This window comes from Eubalaena glacialis, chromosome 19 (assembly GCF_028564815.1).
Source record: "Eubalaena glacialis isolate mEubGla1 chromosome 19, mEubGla1.1.hap2.+ XY, whole genome shotgun sequence".
Lineage (NCBI taxonomy): Eukaryota > Metazoa > Chordata > Mammalia > Artiodactyla > Balaenidae > Eubalaena > Eubalaena glacialis.
Window position 1 is genome coordinate 4,859,116 of NC_083734.1, and position 22,217 is coordinate 4,881,332.

Consider the following 22,217-nt stretch of genomic DNA (forward strand, 5'->3'; position numbering starts at 1 on the left):
ACGTACTTCGAGACTTCTTAAACAAAGGCAAGCATCGGACAGCAAAATGGGCAAACAGAAATGGCAAATAGTCATTTAAACAGTCTCCGCAAATAAAAAACCACTCTACCTCCTGAGGAATCAAAACACTTTGAATTAAAAGGACACGTCTGGGGCTTCCCTGGTGGCTCAGTGGTTGAGAGTCTGCCTGCTAATGCAGGGGACACGGGTTCGAGCCCTGGTCTGGGAAGATCCCACATGCCACGGAGCAACTAGGCCCGTGAGCCACAACTACTGAGCCTGCGCGTCTGGAGCCTGTGCTCCGCAACAAGAGAGGCCACGATAGTGAGGGGCCCGCGCACTGCGATGAAGAGTGGCCCCCGCTCGCCACAACTAGAGAAAGCCCTCACACAGAAACGAAGACCCAACACAGCCAAATAAATAAATAAATAAATAAATAAAATTAAAAGGACACGTCTAAGGTCACCTATAAAGCCAGCATAGATTTTCTAATGCACAGTGTCGGTGATGAGCTCTCACACGTTGCCAAATGGAAGCATAAGCTGATTTGGAACAAACAAACAAAAAAAGACCTTCAGGGAAGAAACTAAGCTGTACTTAAAATACATATCTTTCTTAATTTTAACTTTTTATTTTGAAAACTATATACCTTTTAATACAGTGGCACAATTTCAGGAATCTACCTAAAGAAATAGTTGTGGACATGTTCAAAGATTCAGCTACAAGAATTTCGGCTCAGCATTATTTATTTGGGCAAAAATTGAAAACCCCTAAAATGTCAAATAAGGAGAAACCGATTAAACAAATCATGGTATATCTATATACGACTCTTAAAATCATGCTATATAGCAAATATCGACATGGAAAGACATTCATAACATACTACTAAAAAGAAAAAATATATAGAAAATATACATATTATATATATATCATTTCTGTGAGAAATTAATATGAAGGTTTGTGCGTGAAAAAAGTCTGTACAGTAATAACATAAATCACAATGGTAAGCGGTGGATCTATTTGGGTGCTGGGATACAAGATACGAGGGCAGGGATTTTTGCTTTTTCTCTGCTGTGACTCTCACACACAAAACAGTGCCTGGCACAAGGGGACATAAAATTAAAAATGTTACTGTTATTTTTACTTACTTATAGTTTCTCACTGATGTGCAATAAGCACTTTATTTTCATCATAATTTTTAAATGTTGCTTTTAAAAAGAATAATTCAATGGCAAAACAAAACGTTTTACAAATAGAAATGGAAATAATGCCACCTACCCCATAGGGTTGTACGGCTTAAATAATAATTTATGTAAATATGCTCTGTAAACTCTAAAGCACTGTATGAATATTAGAAATTAATTATTCTGCTAAGATCATACATTCCAGCATTAAATCATTTTCATATATGCTTTGGCTGGTAGCCTTTCTCTCAGCAATTTCACTTCCAGTATTTTGTCCTTTAAAAACAGAGGTGCGTGTGGCATTACTTGTAGAAGCAAAAAGTTGCAACCGTAGAGGATTGGCTGAGAAAGTCGTGGCACATCCATAAACTGGAATCACTGTTAAAATTCATCCTGTAGAAATGCACTTACTGACATACACTCTTGACCTTTATTAAAAAAATTCATGTATGTGTAACATAAGTAAAATAATCCCCAATACAGCTTATTACAATAATATCTGTTATGTCAAATAGCCAAGAGTTGTGATGATAATTTTCTGATAATTCTTATCTTTCAACTTGTTAATTCATTCTACTTGAATTTATTCAGCTTCTTCCTTTTGGTCTCTCGTTTTACAAGATTTGATCAGTCAAAGTCATCTATAACATTTTATCTTCCAGTCGCTGAATTTTATGGATTGCTTTCATCCTTGGAAGGCATTCCCGCTTTCAAGCTGCCCTATGGCTTTAAATGAAGCATGCATATGGTTTACAAAACATGGGTGTAATTCCTTTTTATATTGTCATGTTAGTGGTTTCTTACATATACATGAATCTCTTTATGCATTAGTCAGGACTTCATAAATCAGAAGCTAAACCTCATTTTCCCTCCTTAAAAGAAATGTAAGAACTGTTTTCCAACGCTTTATTTTTCCTACTTTCACACAGAGAGATCACAGAAGCAGGGTACGAAGAAGAAATACTCAGAACTAAATGAATAACAGCTAAGAGAAGTATTAAAAAAATGTGAACTGTTATTTGAATCCTTTTATAAATGTGACGGAAGGACATTTTCTCCCTATAGAACTCTATCAGAAGCTGGAGAACGTTCGTGCACACCAACCACACATCTACATTCTTTCAGTTGAACACCAGCTCCCTTAAACAGGCAGGAAGGGACTTCCTTGGCGGCCCAGTGGTTAAGACTCTGTGCTTCCAATGCAGGGGGCGTAGGTTCGATGCCTGGTCGGGGAACTAAGATCCTACACGCTGCGGGGCGCGGATTAAAAAAAGCAGGAAGCACTTCCTTTTTGCCAAGGACTATTTCTTTCTTTATCTGCTGTTCAAAAACTCAGGCAAATTGTGTGGCCTTGTGCTCTTCGTTCTGCTTACACTAAAGAAAAGCGCTAATGAAAACCGCCTCATGTTCCCTTATTTTAATTTTATGAGACTGCTTAACAACACTAGAACTAAAATATTTCCAACGTTATTTAGAAAATACTGTAATTTAAGAAGCTAGCTGATACCATAATAACCATGAAATTCGACAGCGGTGGAAATCATTGAGATTTTTTAAGTATTACAAGGCTTCCCAGTGAAATCACAGTCCAAGGCAAGTGGAAGGAAGCAATGTGATGAACACAGTAAGATGAGGAAGTTATTCACGCGTCCAACAGCACTGATGAAGGGCGGACGCCACACCCAACGCTGCTGCAGGGGGTGTGCGAGCGTTCCAGAAGAGCAGGACGGCTGTGTGCGTGAGAGGTGGGCCGGGCGAGGAAACCAGCCTACGGAGGCAACGAACAGAAGCGACAGGCACTGCCACTTGTCAGCACAGAAAGAACCCCACCAGTTTAAAACCGACAGAACCCAACTCACCCCCTGCAGCAAACGTACTTCCTACAGACTGCGAACTAACACAGCCATCTAAGCTCATTTAAACTTCTAAAATTTCTAAAACCTTGGTTTATGTTCAGCTTCCACAAATTTCTGCCTAAATGTAAATCATTTATTTCCTCCAGATATTTCTTTGCTACAACTGAAGGGTTTTTCCCCGTGATGAATTCTTGAACCACCTTTTTCTTTCTGGTGGTGGTGGGAGCGGGAGGCAGGCAGCGCCAACTCAAGGCCATTCTGTATTATCTTTTATAATATTTGGGGATTTCTGAACCATTTGATGCTTATTAGTTTCTTGTTGTTTTCTGAGTCGCCACACTTTTGTCTGGAGCCTCTATTTAAAATTCGTGTAATTGAAACAGAAGACAGCAGTTAATATCCCAAGGATAAGTGCAGTTCTTCAATTTTTAAAAGGAGCCTGAAAACTAGAATGTTTTCCTGGCTTAATCTTATGACCCAGATTTATAATTACATAAAAGTAATAATTTAAAAAATATTTTGAAACCTAGACCCCAAAATAGCCACATAAATCCATTTTCCTTGTACTGCTTTTTATTCCAATTTTCAGTAAAAACATGTTCATTGTGAAACCATGATCATTCTCTTAGCCAGGGAATATGGGAGGGCAGCAAAGGGTAGGAGCCACTTGGAAGAGATGGAATCATGGTTTACAGGAGGGACAGAGGAGCAGGGCTGTTTGAACCTCACTGTAAGACTGTTTTGATGTTTAAAACTGTAACAGAAAATTAACTTTATTTGAAATAGATTGATCCTTCTCCAAAAAGCTGATAACACACTGTAAAAAACACAATGATTTTAGGCATTACCGAATGAAAACGCTCATGTTTTACAGACTACCAACTCACGCATCCACTCAGCCAAGCTGTTTTTCTGCTGGTAACTTGAATTCCAGTTTTAAAACCGTGCCAACTCCTCTTGGGTGTTCTGGTGATGAAAATGACTTTCTTTATGTTTTAGCCAAGACTTTTCCACCACAGTATCTTATGAGAAAGCCACAAGGCTGGGGCACCCCACAATGACCAGGCAGGGGGAAAAAAACTATTTTAGAGAATCACTTTGATGTTTAAAATAATACATGATAGGGAGGGGAAGATGCATTAAAAATAATGTGCTAATTAATTTTTTGATATATTCTGATTCCACATACCAAGTTTACTGAATACTGAATTTTTTATTTTTTATTTTTTTTTTAAGCTGGATATGCTTGTTTAAAATACACTGTTTTGCATAGTGGTGGTTTAAAATGCAAACAAGTCAAACCAAAGAAAGAACAGCACATAATAATGTAAGCTCAGGGGAATGTACCTGAAGTGAGTAAGAGGAGAAAGTCTGACGGCCCTAAAACACTTCCTAACCCCAAATCCTGGTCATTTGAGGCAGATACTCTAACGCTCTCTCCCCTGAAAATATCTGAAAACCTTTCACCTCAAAAGAAAAGACAAATTGATTCTGTGCCCCAGACCTTGTAGGACACAGGTTCACAGGACCTTCCCAGCTACAGGTGCAATTTTGGAAGGTTTTTTTTTTTTTAATGTGACAATATCATCACCTAAGAAGTAACAAAATCGTGATCCAGCTGAAAGGTGACACACTGACCTGATTGATGGAGTTGGCAGCGCAGGAAGCCAGGCCAGTTCCAACAAAAGTCAGCAGGAAGCAGGGCCAGTCAAAAGGTGCTGGGGCCAAGGCAAATCCGGCTGAGGTGGTGCTGACCACGAGGGCTGCAACACAGAAACAGAGCAGAGCTTGTCACCACAAAGGGCCAGACGGTAACGGCCAAGCAAGCCCCCTCCATATGAAACAATCCACTACAGCAACACGACCTGTAGGCTGATCTTTCATTAAAAAAAAAGTTTTATAAAACATTTTTCTGATTATAAAAACTATATGTGTTCACTATAGAAAAATGCCAATTTTTCCTTTAACTCCATTACACTCAAGAGTGAAAAATAAGATAGGTATTTCAGATCCAGTCATTCACTTATTCATTCAACAAACATTTACTGCACACCTAACCCACGACCAGTACCGTGCTGGACATCAGGCATTGTTCTGAGCAGGTCAGGCTCTTTTTTGCCTCAAGGTCCTTGTACTTTTTGTTCCCCGTGCCTCTTCCCATGACTGGATCCTCCTCGTCCTTCAGATCTTGTCTTAAATATCACGTCTTAGGGAGAACGTCCCTGACCGTCTCACGTGCGGGAGGCCCTCCCCAGGTACATCACCCTTCAATTTCCTTCCCGGTACTTGTCACACTCCAGCTCCTCCCTGGAATATAAGCCCGTGGAGGCAGGAGCCCTAGCCATACCTACCTAGCAAGAGATGTGCAAAACTCAAGCAGCACCCTCCTTTGCAGAGGCTTGTCCCTCTTTCCAGACATCACAACATCAACCGCTAAGCCTCACAACAGGCCGTGTTCTAGGATCAGTCATCTTGTTTTGCACAACTCAGCAGCCCTGCACATGGGTTCAGTGGCTCCTCACGTGTCGCCCCGTGTGCGGCAACAAGCCAGGACTGGGAGAAGTCCTCAACACCCAGGCTCCTTCCCAGCGGTACCCGGAGAACAAAGGGTCCATGGTGTCAATGCGGGAATTCGAAGGAAAACAGACAGCAAGGTTCTCCCTCTCAAAGTGGAACTCAGTAAATTGCTTCTCTCCATAGAGTAAATCAGTTGAAATAATTCTTGACTCAATTTTGAGACCTTGAATCTTAGACCAAAAGTAGACTACTGGGCTTCCCTGGTGGCTCAGTGGTTAAGGATCCGCCTGCCAATGCAGGGGACACAGGTTCGAGCCCTGATCTGGGAAGATCCCACATGCCACGGAGCGGCTAAGCCCGTGCACCTCAGCTACTGAGACTGTGCTCTAGAGCCCGTGAGCCACAACTACTGAGCCCGTGTGCCTAGAGCCCGTGCTCCACAACAAGAGAAGCCACCACAGTGAGAAGCCCGCGCACCGCAACGAAGAGTAGCCCCCGCTCGCCACAACTAGAGAAAGCCTGCGCGCAGCAACGAAGACCCAACGCAGCCAAAAATAAATAAATAAATAAATAAATAAATAAATTTATTTTTTAAAAAAGTAGACTACTTATAAACATCTATGGTAGTTAAAAGAGTGTAGAAAATCCATGATAACTTTCTCAATATATAATTAGTAAAATCTAGAGTCACCAAAATAAAAAACAACTTTAGATGTCTCTAAATATCCAGGTCAATATTTTGTATTGTGATTTATAAATAAGTTTTAAAAATCAATTACCACCATAGTGGAAAAGAAAGAAACACAGTCAATGAACTGTTAAGCTAAAAATACTGTAAAAAGAAAATTCACTTTGTTCAAAATTGAAAAGGGTATGTAGACACACAAAAGCAGTGTTTTTCTTTTTATCTGCCCCCAGAGCATGACTGGGTAATGGACAATAAACACAGAAAGCACATCAAATTTTTGACTGATGGGTCAAGTGGTAAGTTGAGAAGAGATAGAAAGCAGTTTACAAAAAAATGACAGAGAAAAGGACAATGTTTTAGTAAGACTTAGCAATGATTAAATTTACAAAATGGAAATATTGCCTCATTTAAAAATATACAAATTGTAAATGGTAATACACATAAAAAAATGTATATATTTTTTTATAATACAGGGGCCATTACTACTACAGAGGAAGAAATCTGAATTTTGTAACACATTTCTTAAAAAAAGATCAAAAGCTAACAAAGAATGTATTTATACTTACTTCATCAAAGCAATTAATTTAAAGAAAGGAAAAGAAAATTGATAAATTGTAAAACTGACGAAAGCAATACTCTCACACAGCACTGCCACAACGGTAATTAAACTGTTCATTGATTTCCTGGGATTCATTACATGGAATCATTTTGCAACACCAGGATCTCATTAACAGTGAATGTAATATATTCTTTCATTCACAGCACTTGAAATTATATTTTATTTGCTAATCTCATATTGTCCCTTCACAAATAAACATAAAATCAATGTTGCCAATGAAGTGTGACCCATCCAACAGAGGCCCAGAAGCGCTGTCCTGAAGGCCCAGGGGTGACTCTGGAGGTCCAAGGAAGAGGGATATCCCTACCCCGATGCACCCACTCCCACCTGCCCCCTGCTCGCGGGTGGAGGTCCAGCCCAGTCGCAATCACCGCCATGCAGAGACTCAGCAGCCACCTAGGGAGGTGCATGGTGACAAAGGCAGCCCTGACACCCAGCACAGCTGCAGCTCTACCCATGACTCTTTTCGGAACCATCAGGCTGGACCTAAGACTGGTCAGGGCCACGTCCTCCCAGATGCCGTCATTGACAAGGAATGACCAGATGCGGTCTCTGGTCTGCCTGCCTCCTCCAGGGAGAAGCTCTCTATAATTAAAAACAAGTTGTTAGATTTTCAAACGGTCGCAAGCAGGCACACCCTGGCTGGCCCAGAAGAAAGCAAGCCTCCCCGTGTGAGCTACTCAAGGACCACATGGTAAAGAAGCCCAGGCGGCCGCTAGGAGCAGAGTGGTCCGGGGACCTCAGACGCAGAGATGCAAAGGTATGAGTTCTGCCAGCGGCCCCCAAGCCCCAGGGGGGAAGCGCACGGCCCCGGCCCACAGTGATTTCAGCCCAGGGGAACCCTGAGTGGAGGATCCGGCCAGGCCACACTTGGACTTCTGACCTTTAGGAACTACGAAATAAGAACCTTGTGCTGTTTTAACCTGCAAAGTTTGTGGTAACATGGTTTGCAGTAAGAGAAAACGTGTGATACTGTAACGAGGGTGGCATTTAAGGAAGACTAGACTTCAGGACACAGAGGACTGACCGGAGTGGAGGAAAGCTCGCTCAGGAACTGGAAAGGTCACTGCAGGGAACCGGTTGGGCAGGGACAGGACCTGGCAAGGGTGGCAACGGTGCAAACACAGGTGGAGTGAGGGATCTTAAGGCAGTGACACGGGCCTTCAATATGGAATAAGCCGAATGGGTACAGCAGAGGAGCGAAACGCAATTCAGTGACTCCAAGAATAATAAAGCCCTAAAAGGTCAGAGGGAACTTAGGGTCAACTAGTCTCATCTCTGTCCTGATGGAAGAATGGACACTATCCCTGGATCTGGCGACAGGAAGCGGTTTCTCCCCGGGCAGCCCTGCACAGAAGGGCTCCAGCTGTGCGACAGGTCTCTCTCTCTCCTAGACCAAGTCAGGACGACTCCCTCGAAACACCTCCCTCTGGATATAACTCTTGTCTCTGGAGCAACACCGAGTTAACCTCTTAGTACAACCTTCAATCATGCAAATGCCACTACCCACAGCCTCTGTCTCTCCAGCCGTACTGTCCACGGGACCAGCCACGCGGGGCCTCCAGGCTCCTGTCCACACTGAGTGACACCTTTTAGAGAAACACTAGTTTCTAGTATAACAAAAGCACTCAGCACAGTGCCCGGCAAGTAATAAGGGCTTAATAAGCAGTGTTCTTGGTAATTACTAAAATGTGCTTCAAGATGATGTGTTTTTCCAGCCACTATGCTTAGACTTAATATTTCAAAGCGGTGTCTTAAGGAACTCTGAGAAACAGCAAAACACTTCACACAAGCTCCACGCGCCTCTGTCTTAGAACGTCCAGGGGAGTGCCCGGAATGCAGTCCTTAAGAAATGTGGACTAACCATGATAGTGATAAAAACAAGACTTACATTTGTGAAGCACTTTGCAATGCCAAAGTGCCTTTACATTTATTTAAGTCCCGGAAACACTGCACGTCAAAGCAGGGTGTGGATACCTACCTCAGGGTTATGGGAAGAAAACTTGAGAACTTTCACTTATATTTGACTTCTTAACTCTCTCTTTTAAAACACACACTTTGTGTATCTTAAAATGAATATAATACATTGGTGTAAGAGTACATGAATTTTACTTACAAGTAACTTAACTATACATTTTTGTTATATATGACATATTTATATACAATAGCATAAATATTTTATAAATATACACACGTGCACTTAAAACTTTTTTACTGATAAAGTACACGACTAACAAACTTTGCAGAAGCTTGCTCTAAAATAAACAGCAAGGCAAGCATTGGTGGGTATTACGTCTGATTTTATACACGGAGATCCAGGCGTCAACCAGCGGCAGTGAACTCAATCTACCGTCTAACCCAGAGTCATATGCTTTATGCATAATATTTGGCTCTCTGCTTTATGGGATGTACTGTAGCAAGTACTCCAAAGACCCATTTTCAGAAGAAAATTCCACTAAAGGAAGGGAAGATATACACACGCACCACCCAGCTGATTACAAAACCACCACCAGGCCAGCAGGGCTCACAGGACACCGCATCCCTGCGCGTAACCCACGATGCTCCTGCAGCACGGGTCTCAAAGGGAATGGCCACAGGTCCCAGAGGAGGGAGCCCCGCGCTGAGGGGACGCCCCCCTGCACGTGCTGGGTGCGAGTGTAGCCAGGCTCCCCACTCCAGCTCACAGTGTGCTTTCCAGAGCAGCCAGGAACCACTGAAGGGTTTCGCCTTTTCCATAAGCAATAGGTTTTCTGGAGCAGCAGCTTTACCAGGGATGATTTTTTTTTTCTTTTTTGGTGAAGGCTCAACACTCTGAGAACTGCTGGTCTCTGAGCATAAGCATAGTGGAGGCGCTTTCTTTTCTGAGATCGTCAGCTAGAAATAACTCTAACGATTATATTAAAACACTGGTCCTCTACATTCTGCTTTATCTCTGTCTTTCAAGGCCTCGCTATTTTTCAGCCCTGGCCCCAAAAGAATTAAGTGAAAAACAAAACTCCAATAAGTCAATTTGGATAATTATCAACTCTGATAAAAGATCTGCTCAAAAGATTGAAACCACTGGCTAAATGAGAGTTTGAGATTCTCTATAGATTTCAAATTATCCTTGTGATCTATTACATCTCATTATCCTTGATAGCAGATGCTTTGCAATATTATAACCCAAATCCTACAAGCCTGTGATGAATCTCTTGAAAGCTCTTTTATGTACAAAGCTGCCCAAGAACAGGCAGTTAATGAATTTGTATGTGGTTTTGTTCACCGGCGGCTCCAAGCAATGGAATGTTTTTGTTAGCAGATCTCAAAGCTCAAAATTATACAACTTAATTAAGAGGCAAGAATTAAGTTTTTTCTGATTTTCAAACGAGCATGTATTTTTACTTGAGAGCTGTACTTAATGATTTCTTCCTCTCTTCATTTCTGTTAACACCATAAGCTTCAAATGGTTCAATTTCTAATTTAAGTGAGTTTTTTAGCCTTCACAGCTTGGCCGTGTTCCGTGAACCTCCTGACGGTTATCTTACCCACACACGTACGGAGGAAGGTGGCAATTTTTATGCTTATTGTTATGTTCAGATGAAAAGTCAATTGATGAGAGACAGGGTACTTTCTCCTCAGCCACATTAAAGCCTGTCAATCAGGGGGTAATTGATTACAAACCATAACCACTTCTGGTTAAAAGATAAAGACTTTTTCGTGGAGATTTTTAATAACACAGCTGCAAAACTAAGAACTTGCCGGGCCTTCCAGTTTTCCCCTTTCTTTTTTTCATACTCAGTGACCAGAGCTGGTCTTAAAAATCCTAAAACCAAATTAAAACTCCTAACTTCAAATTTCCTGAGCAACACTGCTACCAAAATGAAACATTTAAGTACAGTCCCCAGGACGCGTTGGCTTTGCACTCACAGCATTCAGAAAAGGGAGGTGAAATTGCTATCAGGTCGGTGTAAATAAACACATAAATAAAAGCTGTGTATATCCAAGTTAACTATGCAACACCGAGTGAGACCCTAAGAGTGTTCTTTCAATCACAGTTTTTCCTTGAACCATCAAAGATTTTCTACTTTGTCGTCTTATTTTTAGTTTTCCTTTTCAATAAAGAAATTTTTCTTTTCAATATACTTAATAACCAACACTTTACAACCTTTGTAACTAACTAAAAAACATTTCCATAAAAGTGATGCTTATCAAGCTTTTAAGAAGTCAAAACACTTCTTTTGAAAACTGAGTTTGGCAAGAAGAAACTGTTAGTTGAGCACTTTTCATTAAAATAATGAAGATTTTTCTCAGTTTCGTATCAATGACAACAGGTGAAGGTGACACTATACAAAGCAGACAGAGGAAATCTAGTGGCCCCAGGTCATCTAGTTCAGGTACAATACTTTTCAGTCACCACTAAACATTTCAACTATTATATCACAGTAAAATAATTATTTGTAATTAAAAGGCTAAGCTGTTCCAAATTCTACAAATGGTGGCAACAGAGTTCATTACAGTTTTCTTTTTTTCCCATCGAGCTTCTGTTTTTTGAGCACCTATTATGGGCAGGGCAGGAGCGAGGCCCTGGCAATGCAACAAGCCAGGAAGATGGATGTGGTCCCAGGCCTCTTGGCGCCCACAGGCTGGTGAAGATTCAGACAAGCCAACAGGCATGACCACAGAGCGTGGGAGCATGTCAGAGAGTGCAGTCACGGACGAACGCTGCGAGGGATGTGAAGGGCTCCCGACCAAGTGCCCGCTCACGCTGAGGTCAGAGGTGTGACCGAAGGCTGAGGAGGAGCTGGCCTGCGAACGGGGAAGCGGGGAGACGTGACTGCGAGAGGCAGAGCGACAGCAAGGACAAGGCCGCAGGGTGAGGGAGCGCCAGACAGACCTACCCTCCTCCCCTGCAGGTAGAATGTCACCCGTGTGAATACAGATAAAAAGCAGGCCCCTGTATTTTTTTTAGCAAATCACTGATATGTTAGCACTCCTCTTTTCATTCTTAACTTCCCAATTCACTATCCACCCGCTTAAGATATAAAAAAATAATGCTATTGAGCAAAAACTATTTTTAGTACTTAGAGATAACCTTGTAACATTCTTTTAAATTCACTTCTGTAAGTTTTTCATTCCTTAATGTTAATAAATGAGATGCTACCATGTTTTGCTTTGAACTGGAAACCAAGCCCTTGATAATACCCTAAAATGCTAATTAGGCACCTGGGCATTTCTGACCTGCAGGGCTGGGAAGCAATCGTCTTGTCCCCTCCAGAGATGCAGTAACCCGCCCTCCACAGAGGGAGGCCTGCTTGCGTTTGCAGAGTCTAAGAGGACTCCCAGGTGCCACGGTGATGGAGCCGCGTCCACTGATGGGGCTGGGGGGGTGGGGGGTGGCGGGGGTCGGGGGAACAGGCAGAGGGGAGAAGAGGCAATGACAGGTGAGAATTCAGATGAATTCGGTTAGCAGGAAGTTGCTGAGTTCCCACTTGATGAGAACTAAAGCTCTATTTTTTTTTGAAATGGAAAGCAAGGTAGTTTGCTGAGAATGAAGATGAGGTGGTAGAGAGGGTGCTGAATGAGTTCTCCAGGTAAGAAGAGTTCCTCAAATATGTTCTGGGGACCATGCCTACCAGGGCCCTCTGTTAAAATACAGATTCCTAGGCCCCATCCCAGACCTTGAGGGAAGGGGTTTATGGAGGCGAGGCCCAGAAATCTGCATTATAACAAGCGATTCAAGGAGTTTCAGAACCACTAAAGATAGTGAAGTCCCCTAAGTCGATGAAGGAATTTGGGGTGAGGAAGAAAACTTAGCAGGATGCCAAAGCCTTCAGTGACTGTTAAATGCAACAAAGAAAGGAAAGAGGAAATTCCATGGGACCACCTGGCTCGTTCCCTTGTTTAGCTCAAGTTTCACTGTCAACCTACACTTTTCAAGGTAGTCTTGGGCTAGGTGGCCTTCCTCACTGCACAGTCCAGGGCTGACAACTCCTCAGCACAAACTAGGAGTCTCAAATGTGTATCTGATTATCAAGACGACAGGGAAAGACTGCCGACAGATGGCTACACGTCCACAACCACCACTGGGAAAGTGCATGTTGAGGTGGCAAAGCAGTCTTCATTTAAACACGTTACATGTGAAGTGCACGTGTGGTGTAGTCCCAGAGCAGACCTAGGGGTGCTGTTCTATTTTCTTTGGAAAACTGGGGGTGGAGAGGTGGGCAGCCCTGCATCCTCTTCCTGGGAGGGGATACTGCAAAATGAGACAGCCCGGGGGGCGCTGTGAGAATAGAGAGAAGCTGGATACCGACAGAGCTGACTAGGCTGGACTTCAGATGCTTTGGCTTTTTAAATGATACAGGTAAGAATTCTTTACAACCTCCCTTTTAGCTGGAAAAGCCATGCTGTACAGTCCTGGCCAATGAGATATAAGGAGACATTCCTATCAAAAGCTTCCCTTCCCAAGTAAAAAGGCAGCGCGACTTGAGGGATCTTAGTTCCCTAACCAGGAATCGAACCCTGCACCCTCAGCAGTGAAAGGGCAGAATCCTAACCACTGGACCACCAGGGAATTCCCTAAAGAGGCCAAGTCTCATAAGGAGGCTTCTGCTTTTCTAAACCATCCCCTTTCTTCATTCTTTCTGCCTGGAATATAATATGATGATGGGGGAGTGGCAGCTATCTTGTGGTCCTGAGGACAAAAGCCACAAGCTGATGATGACAGAGCAAAAAACAAGGGCCAGCTATGTAGACAACATCCTCGAGCACTAGCTCTGGGCTCCTAATTTCAGACTCAAGAGAGTAATAAACCTTTCTTGAGGTTTATTACAAGAGAGTAATAAACCCTTTATTTGCTTAAGTCACCGTTCTCCAAGTTTTCAGTTACATGGAGCTGAGCCCATTCTCAACTCATAGCTTTTTCTCCTTCTCTTCTTTAAAGTCGTCAATGTTTTTTTGAGAATGATTATCATCCACATGAAATTTATCTCTACATTCTTTGAGCATCTACCACACCTCTTACACTTAAAATCAATCCAAATAACATCAAACTGAATTTAAAACAATTATATCAATAGAAAACAGAATAGCCGAGAAAACAGATAGATTTTTCATCTAACTTAGAACACTGGCTGAGGCATCTACGTGGCCCACTCCTACCAAAAACCAAATGAAATGATGGAATAAAAATGAAAATTGAAGAAAAACCTACATCAGCAATAAATTAGGTAAAGAGAGGATACTAAAACCCTCAAGAAATGTTTGTTAAATACAGTGCAGATGAGATGAAATTGAAGACAGTTGCTGAGAGCTAACTTATTACTTTCACTATTTGAATAGCAGAAAATTAGACTACCTTAATACCAAGTGGGAAGAAAATGGATAAATATGGGAAATAAAGGCTATCTGACGGGACCCTGTCTCCCTGGCTGGTGTGGAGGGTGAGGGGCCAGAAGCAGAGGCCAGGGTGGACCACGGCGACACGGACCCACTTTATGCAACGGCAGGACTGTCTGGAGGCAGCTGCATCACAGCTGGAGGGAGAGAAGAGCAGTCACACCAGAGAGAAGCAGGGCCTGGCCCTGACATACTCCTCACTGAGCCGAGGCAGAGACGAATCTGAGGACCTTAACCCGAAGAGCAAGCCCCGCACCAACACTGCCCCTGCACGGCGGGTATGCCCGGCAGGCGGGGGCACTGGGGCAAAAGCTGGGCACAGACTCACTGTCTGCTGAGCATGGAAGCGGACGGCACGAGAAACCAGACTTGGGAAAAAGCAGGATGCTGGCTCTGTGGTTTCAAAAACACGTTGGAAAAACCTTTTCAGAGAAAAAGTTCCCTTGCTGGTTGCCTCTGTGTCTCCTTTGGGCCACAGGAATGTTTTACCAGTAATGGAAATTGAGAGCCTCTATCCTCAAGCTTTAAACGCAAGAGAAGTCCAACAACACCATGTCAAACTGGGTGGTATGTTATCATGTGCTTTTGTATCTTAAGACAACACTACTTATTAAAAGAGAAGGTCATCAAAAACAGGGTAAGCATAGGGACACAAAAAGATATGCACAGAATCAGAATTTTTTTAAAAGTACAGAAAGCATTTACATTATGATCTTACTTTTGTTTAAAAAGCAAAAATATCTGAATGGCATGTATAGAAAAACATTCTAGAATACACCAAAATAATCAAAATGGTTATTATTTTGAGAGGGTAGACTTACAAGGAGATTCCATTCGTCTCATTTTTGCTTATCTATATTTTCTATTTGTTCTAAAAGTAAACACTAATAAAAATACTGCTTTAACATTTAACAAGCATATAAATATTAAGGTATTTATTTCAAAATATACATTAAAATTAAAAAAATTAAAATTCTACTCAACTAATATTTTTATGAAAATGAGAAAAATCCTTTATGCAGTATCCGAGAGCTGATGATTACAGTACGTTGACTTTTAAAAACTACAAACAATCTAAAATAAAATTGTATCCTCTATTCTTGGGTTCTTTTTTTTTTTTTCCTTTTAATAAAAAGCATCATTCTAGGTTCTAGGGGAAAAAAATCTATACACTGACAGACTGTAGTTTATATCAGTTCCATGGACAGCCTAATCTATTGGTTCCAATAAACCATCTATTTCAGCGTTCTGGTCTCAGAAAATGTGTTGTAGCTTTTCAGCACAGACATTATTCAGGAAAAAATTTCTGCTTTTTATTGACACATATTAAGTATAAACTCAGCTGAGTCACCAAAGCTTCTTATGATCCTAATCCAAATAAAATTTCTTCACCCCAGTGTGGTCCTTGCAACAAACTCCAAAAACATATTGTAAATAGCTCAGCTGGCAAGAGAAACTCAAGGGAGACATATTATTATTTCTTTATAAACTCAGTCTTACTTCCTTTCACAGAAAAAAAAAAAATCTTTAAATGGCATTATCTCCTGCAAACTTTGGCCCAGATCCTGGCATAAATGCCAAAGCATCATCCCACTGCCACCCTCCTATCCTACAAAGGAAATGTGAAGACGTCACTGCGTGGCTCTTCACTTAGTCTACACTTAGTTATCCTCGGCATATTACAGCTATAAACAGAAGGAGGCAAAGAAAGGAAGACTAGTTCTCTAAAAGTGATCACTGACTCTCAGGTATTTCTGTCTCCGCTATCATTAGCTATACACGAATTGCTCAAGATGTTAAGAGTCCAAAAGAAATCAATTTATAGATACCAGGGATTTTCTTTAAAAAAAAAAAAAAAAATCCTGCTGACTCCAAGACATGTGTGAATTCAAGTAATAAAATAAACAGGGAGGTAAGAGGTCAAACAAGAGGGTCGGGGTCACCCAAAGGGTGCTGCCTCTTTAAATGGAATAAGCAGAAGGAAATGACTTTAATTCAATTAGCTCATCCAGAAGCCTGGGGCATGGAATATATAAAATGCTAGGAGGAGAAGTTTACTGCCCAGGGCTTTTCCATCTGTGGCTGCAGGGGAGGCTGCTGCCCGCTGCTCCCTCCGTGTACCTCGCCTGTGCACATCTCTCCTGTGTGGTCCACAGCCCCCCAGCTGGCTGCTCCCATGCCAGTGGTGGCAAGGGCTGCTCTGGCTCACGGGAAGGGAGAGGCGAGCTCTCCGACATCCTCCAGGCCACTGGGGCTGGGCCCGGCCCTCTGCCTGTGCAACCCTTCCTTCACTTTCTCCAAGGGTGGTCCAGGACCACCTGCATCACATCATCTGCACGCGTGCCGAAATGCAGAGCTCTGGGTCTGGTCCCAGGCCTCTGGGAGTTGATCTCTGGGGACAGCAGAAGCCCCGTTTGAACACACGTGCCACGTATACTCCTTAGCAAACAAACTGACACCTGGGGACCGGTAAGTCGACATGCAACATACATAGAGCACAACATGTACCATTAAAGAAGCGATTTAGTCATTGCTTTAGATTTCAGACACCATGTTTTAAATATCAAACCCTGCATCTGGAATGCCTATTCAGATATACAACACTACAAGGTACAGAAAAGGAAAAACAATACAACATCTGGCATGAAGGGAAGGAAAATGTGCCCCCAGCCTCCCCAAATTGATTCTAAACCAGTTATCATCCTTTCCTATCTGTCCCTAAAGAAATAAGCATTATGAAAACAAACTTTAAAACGTTATTTTAAATTAACTATTTAAAGTACCTCATTTGAGACTCTAAGAAGAAACATTGATAATTAGTTCCTGACTTAGCAGTCCGTCAACGCTGACTTCCTAACTGCCAAATAAAATAACTTCATAGCCAGGCATCTTAGGAGACCTCTACCATTTAAGTGTTGATCACTTCCTTTATGGACTGGCTTTCTTTTGGCTTCCGTGACCAAGCCACTTCCTCTGACCATTTATTTCCTTGCAGACTCCATTATACACTCTGCCCAATCCTTAAAAGGGGTCATGCCCCAAAGTCCTGTCCTTGGCCTTCTGCACTGGTCACTCTACACTTGACCCCTGGCAACCCCGCTCACCACCACGGCTTCACAGTCAGCCCTACGCTGAAGACTGCGTGCTCTTCCGGCCCAGTGGTCTAGCTCAGCTCCTGTCCTTCACAGCCAGTGCCCGCTGGACCTCTCCACCCGGATATGCGAGCAGCAACTCGAATTCTGTGTCCAAAACTGTTCTCCCCCCAAACCTGGTTCTCCCTTCATTGTTCACATTCTTAAGTCTCAACACAACCATTCATCCAGTCTTCCACAGCAGAAGGCCCCAAGTTGTCCTAGAGCAGCGGCAGCAAACTCAAGTGCCTGCAGGGGCACCCAGGTGACGAAGTTATTTTTTTATTTAAGAAACAAGTGTATAGGTCTTAACATGGTCTCTTCTACACAGTTTGCAGATGTCACCCCATTTAAAACTCAGTATTGACCTAGGAAGTAGGTATCATTATTATCCCTACTTTACAGATGGGTAAACTGAGGCACAGAGATGTATGGAACTTGCTCAAGGTCATTCAACTAGTGAGAGCGAGGATTTGAGGGCAGGGACTCCGGCCCAGAGGTCACTACTCTATGTTCTCTCTCAGAACTGGGCTGGGTGGAGGATAGTAAGGAGCAAAGGGCCCAGGACCAGGGAAGGCTTGCTTCACCTAACAGCAGTCAAGACTCCTTGCAAGTCCGTGTCCTAAACCTTCTATCTTATGGCCCCCAGCACTCCACCACGTCTACCTGAGGTTCTGTTCATTCCACTTCCTTAATATTTCTCTCTCTCTCCCCCCACTTTTCTCCTTAACTCAGCCCCAAGTCATTTCTCAGTTGACCACCACTGATTTGTTTGCCATCATCCTTGCCTCTCACTAGCCCATGCTCTATAGCTGGGGTCAGCAAACTTTTTCTCTAAAGGGCCAGACAGGAAATATTCCAGGCTTTCCAGGACATAAGTTTTCTGTGGCAATGACTCAATTCTGCTGAGGTAGCATGACATCAACACAGAACCAACGGCTGTGGCTGTGTTCCAATAAAACTTTATTTACAAAATCAGACAAGCTTTGCTCAACAGTGTAGTCACCAGCTTTCTTCGCAGAGAAACACTCTACATTCCCGCACATGTGGGACAATCCCAGAGGCCCTACAAGCAGCAAAGCACAGCAGTGAGCTGGGAGTCCCAGTGCCCATGGGTTCACTGCCCATCAAGCCCAGCAGTGCAGTCCTTCTTGTTTCCAGAACTGAAACGGAACACATTATCTTACTGCATTGTTAAAGGGCAGTAGGCGTGAACACACAAAAGACAAGGAAATAAGCAGGATAAATATTCTGTTAACTGCAAATAAAAGAGAGACTATTTTTAGTACAATATGTTTAGGGTATACTATTTACTATTCTGTGTAAACAGAATTCCAAAAATTTGATTTCAAATCCCAACTAAGTTGAAGAGAGGAAAAATACTAAAAGGGGACCTGTAGTTTCAAAATCATTCCTTTTGGGGCAGTAACAAAATTAGCATTTTGTTTAACCAAAAAAACAAAAAAAAACAAACAAAAAAAACAGTCTCAAGTAAGAATCTGACTAGACCGGAAAAACAAAGTACCTGTGAGTTTGATTTTGGACAGCCGAGCCAAAATTCCCGGCAAATCATCCACACACAGCTTCATCTCTTTCCACTGCTTTTCTTCTTTTGTCTCTGTTCCCACAGCTATAGAGCCTTCAATTACTGGGGTGGGTTCTAGTTCTATCGATTCTTTTTCATTTGGCTTTCTGGACAGAGACAGGCTTGAGGGTGAAAGAGGTCTCATCTCGTATATTTCGGCTTTGGCCTCATCCAAAGATGCTTTTTCAAGGAAAGGAGATGCCACTGGTTCCGGCTTTGGTTTTATTTGCTGGTTGAAGCTTCTGTTCAGTTGTGTGACATACTGAATAAAAAAGGTACACGTTACTAGGAAACCAAGGCCCAAAATGCTCTTAAATGGTTGTTCAGTAGCACCTTCCATCAGTCCAACTTGTACAATACCTAAAAGATTTTCCTATACCTTTATAAATACTCACTGAAGTAACCAGTGTTAGAATGTATTACATGGGAATCACTCTACTAAGAAATATGGAGAATACAATTAACTGGTTTTTCAAATTCTACGGCTTAGAAAATCCTAGGAATTTAAGTTCCTTGAAAGAAAGATAAATTTATTTCATATTCATCTCCCCCAGAATTTCCCTCCATGTAGTACCAGAAACTGGAGGTTTCATATTCCAAATACAATGCAAAAGTTTTCTATAATCAAGAGCCAAGGCAACCTGTTGACTTTCCATGTTCCCAGGTGAACAGTGCATGCAGACGTACTCAGTGGGGGGCACACCCCAGGGCTCAGTGACCTCAGGGCAGTGGGTGTGGGGAAAGAATTGGATTTTAGAGTCAGATAATCTCTATTACTTACTAGGAAAAAGGAGTAACTATGACTAATATCCTTGAGGCACTTTACAGTTTTATATAACATATATCTTTAGAGTTTATTGAATTCATTATCTCATTCAATATTCTCAAAAGTTGTTAAAAAAGATGGATCGTTATTAGTATCTCTCACTTTAATTTTCAGATGAGGAAACCAAGGCTCGGAAATAAACTGACAGAGACAAGAATCAACAACTAGTTACTTATAGATGCTCCTGGGACTTGGAGCAACCTATCCTGATAACTAGTTAAGCAATTTTTCATTACATCACAAAGACTTGAAATTACATATACTCGTCTTAGAAAGGAGTTACAAACTCATGAATGAATTCAGAGTTCTATTTACATAAAAAAGGCATTAAACATATTTGAGTTTCTCTTCTAAATATCCATTATCCTCGATCACCAACTTTAAAATTCTGAACATTTCTGGAAATTAAAATCTCTCATCAAAACAATGAGTTTCATTAAGATTTTAAAAGTTAAAGTGGGCATTTTAAGTTAAAAAAAAAAAGGTGAGAGAAATGTCAAATAGGACTTCAGAGTATGAATTTGCTATTCTTTCCTGCTTGCACTGAAATCATGAGTTTTTAGCTGTCATTTCTTCATCCTATGATCCTTTGCCATTTGAGAAAGTGGCAAATGTAAGTTACCACACTGCCAATACCACAAAGTCGACCTGGACAAAATCCTACAAGAGGACTGAGCTGTATTACCAACGCCCACTGTAAAATTCCCAGCAAATCACAAACTCAATTTGTTTGAATCTGCTCAGAAGGGCATGTGTTTAAAAGACTTTTGAATACACTGCTGATGTTAGAAAACAGGAAGGTCACACGGTTAAAGCAATTATTTCTGTATTACTGATGTATTCACAGAACTTTAAAGAATTTAAAAAGATGCATCATAACAGTTCAGCTTTTCCTAATTGTGGCCTAGTCGAAACATGACAGCAGTTTTCAATCTTTTCCCAAACTTAATCAATAAGTTCAAGATCATACTTTAAAACTCAGACACCAGAATTATTCTGGTTTCAGTTAAGCATAAACAGAACAAGGGATTAAAGTTGTGGATAAACTTCAGACCACATGAAATAAAAGTCCTTTTCAAAGAGTACTTCTTAAAACTCTTCTTACAGTCCCCTCATACAGGGAAAGTAAAGGCAGGGAGCACAAAGTGAGGATGTTCTTCTGAACGTACCATGTGCCTGAGGAAGTTAAAGTGCTGAAATGTAACCCACTGTTGATTGACGTTCCTGAGAAGATGCAGGAACCTACGAGGTGACTCCTGCAAGGCTCTCCTTTCTAGATACCAGACACATCCTCCTACCCAGCCTGTAATAGAGAGGAAGGGGGAAAAAATGTTAAAATCGTTAATACTTCTCACCAAGTGATGACTGGACCTACCCAGAAGCAGAGCCCGCACCACGGTAAGCAACACATGAGTGATGGGTCAGAACTTTGAAATGACTTGATCCAGGCCTGTGAATGAACGGTATTGATCAGCCCTGCTCACTGTTTAAGTGAGCGTAATTCTCCAGCAGGGCTAGGGAACTTTTTCATCTCAGGATCATTAGGCTTTTATTATATCAAATGCTGAAATGACCAAACCATAGATCTTTTCAACAATAAAATATAAGGCTTCCCTGGCAGCGCAGTGGTTAAGAATCCACCTGCCAATGCAGGGGACACGGGTTCGAGCCCTGGTTTGGGAAGATCCCACATGCCGCGGAGCAACTAAGCCCATGTGCCACAACTACTGAGCCAGCGCTCCAGGGCCTGCAAGCCACAACTGCTGAGCCCACGTGCCACAACTCCTGAAGCCCGGGCGCCTAGAGCCCGTGCTCTGCAACAAGAGAAGCCACCGCAATGAGAAGCCTGTGCACCACAACGAAGAGTAGCCCCCGCTCGCCGCAACTGGAGAAAGCCCGGGCACAGCAACAAAGACCCAATGCAGCCAAAAATAAATTAATTAAGTAAATAAATTAAAAATTTAAAAAAATTTTTTAAAAAGAATAAAATATAAAACAATCAGTTCAGTCACTTTTTAAAAAGTATAAAATAAGAAGCAGAATTTTTCTCAATAAATAACAGTAAACTGGAAGATACGTTTCAGATTAGTATTTTGGCCATGTCAGGTAAGCCAAGGAAAAGGGAGAGGAAATAGCTGTCAATAAAGTATGAGTCTATCAACCTAGTTAGGAGGAAGCTATTTTTGTTGTATCCGAATTTGGCTTTTAATCATTTCTCTCTAAACCTTCTCTCAAACATCAACAAATCCAATGCTTCCATGTAAGGCCTCATCCTGGGCAAGCCTTCGACAGGACCAAAGCACAGACATCCCCCCCCCTTTCTTTTAAGTCTCTCCTTCCATGGCTTCCATGACCCTAAGGACCCCTGGTTCTCCGCCGCCCGCAACTTACCACTTCTCGGGTTCCCGCGGTAGCTCCTCTTGCTGTGTCAGCCACG

At 42.2% G+C, this 22,217-nt stretch overlaps 1 protein-coding gene across 1 annotated transcript in view; it reads right to left on the bottom strand.

Annotated features, from left to right (window-relative positions):
- Positions 1-22,217, bottom strand: part of LOC133079483 (protoheme IX farnesyltransferase, mitochondrial) — a 119,817-nt gene that overhangs the window by 93,009 nt on the left and 4,591 nt on the right. The window contains 3 exon segments of the mRNA XM_061174961.1: positions 4,679-4,803; positions 18,895-19,216; positions 20,950-21,083. Coding sequence (XP_061030944.1) covers positions 4,679-4,803; positions 18,895-19,216; positions 20,950-21,083 — 581 coding nt within the window.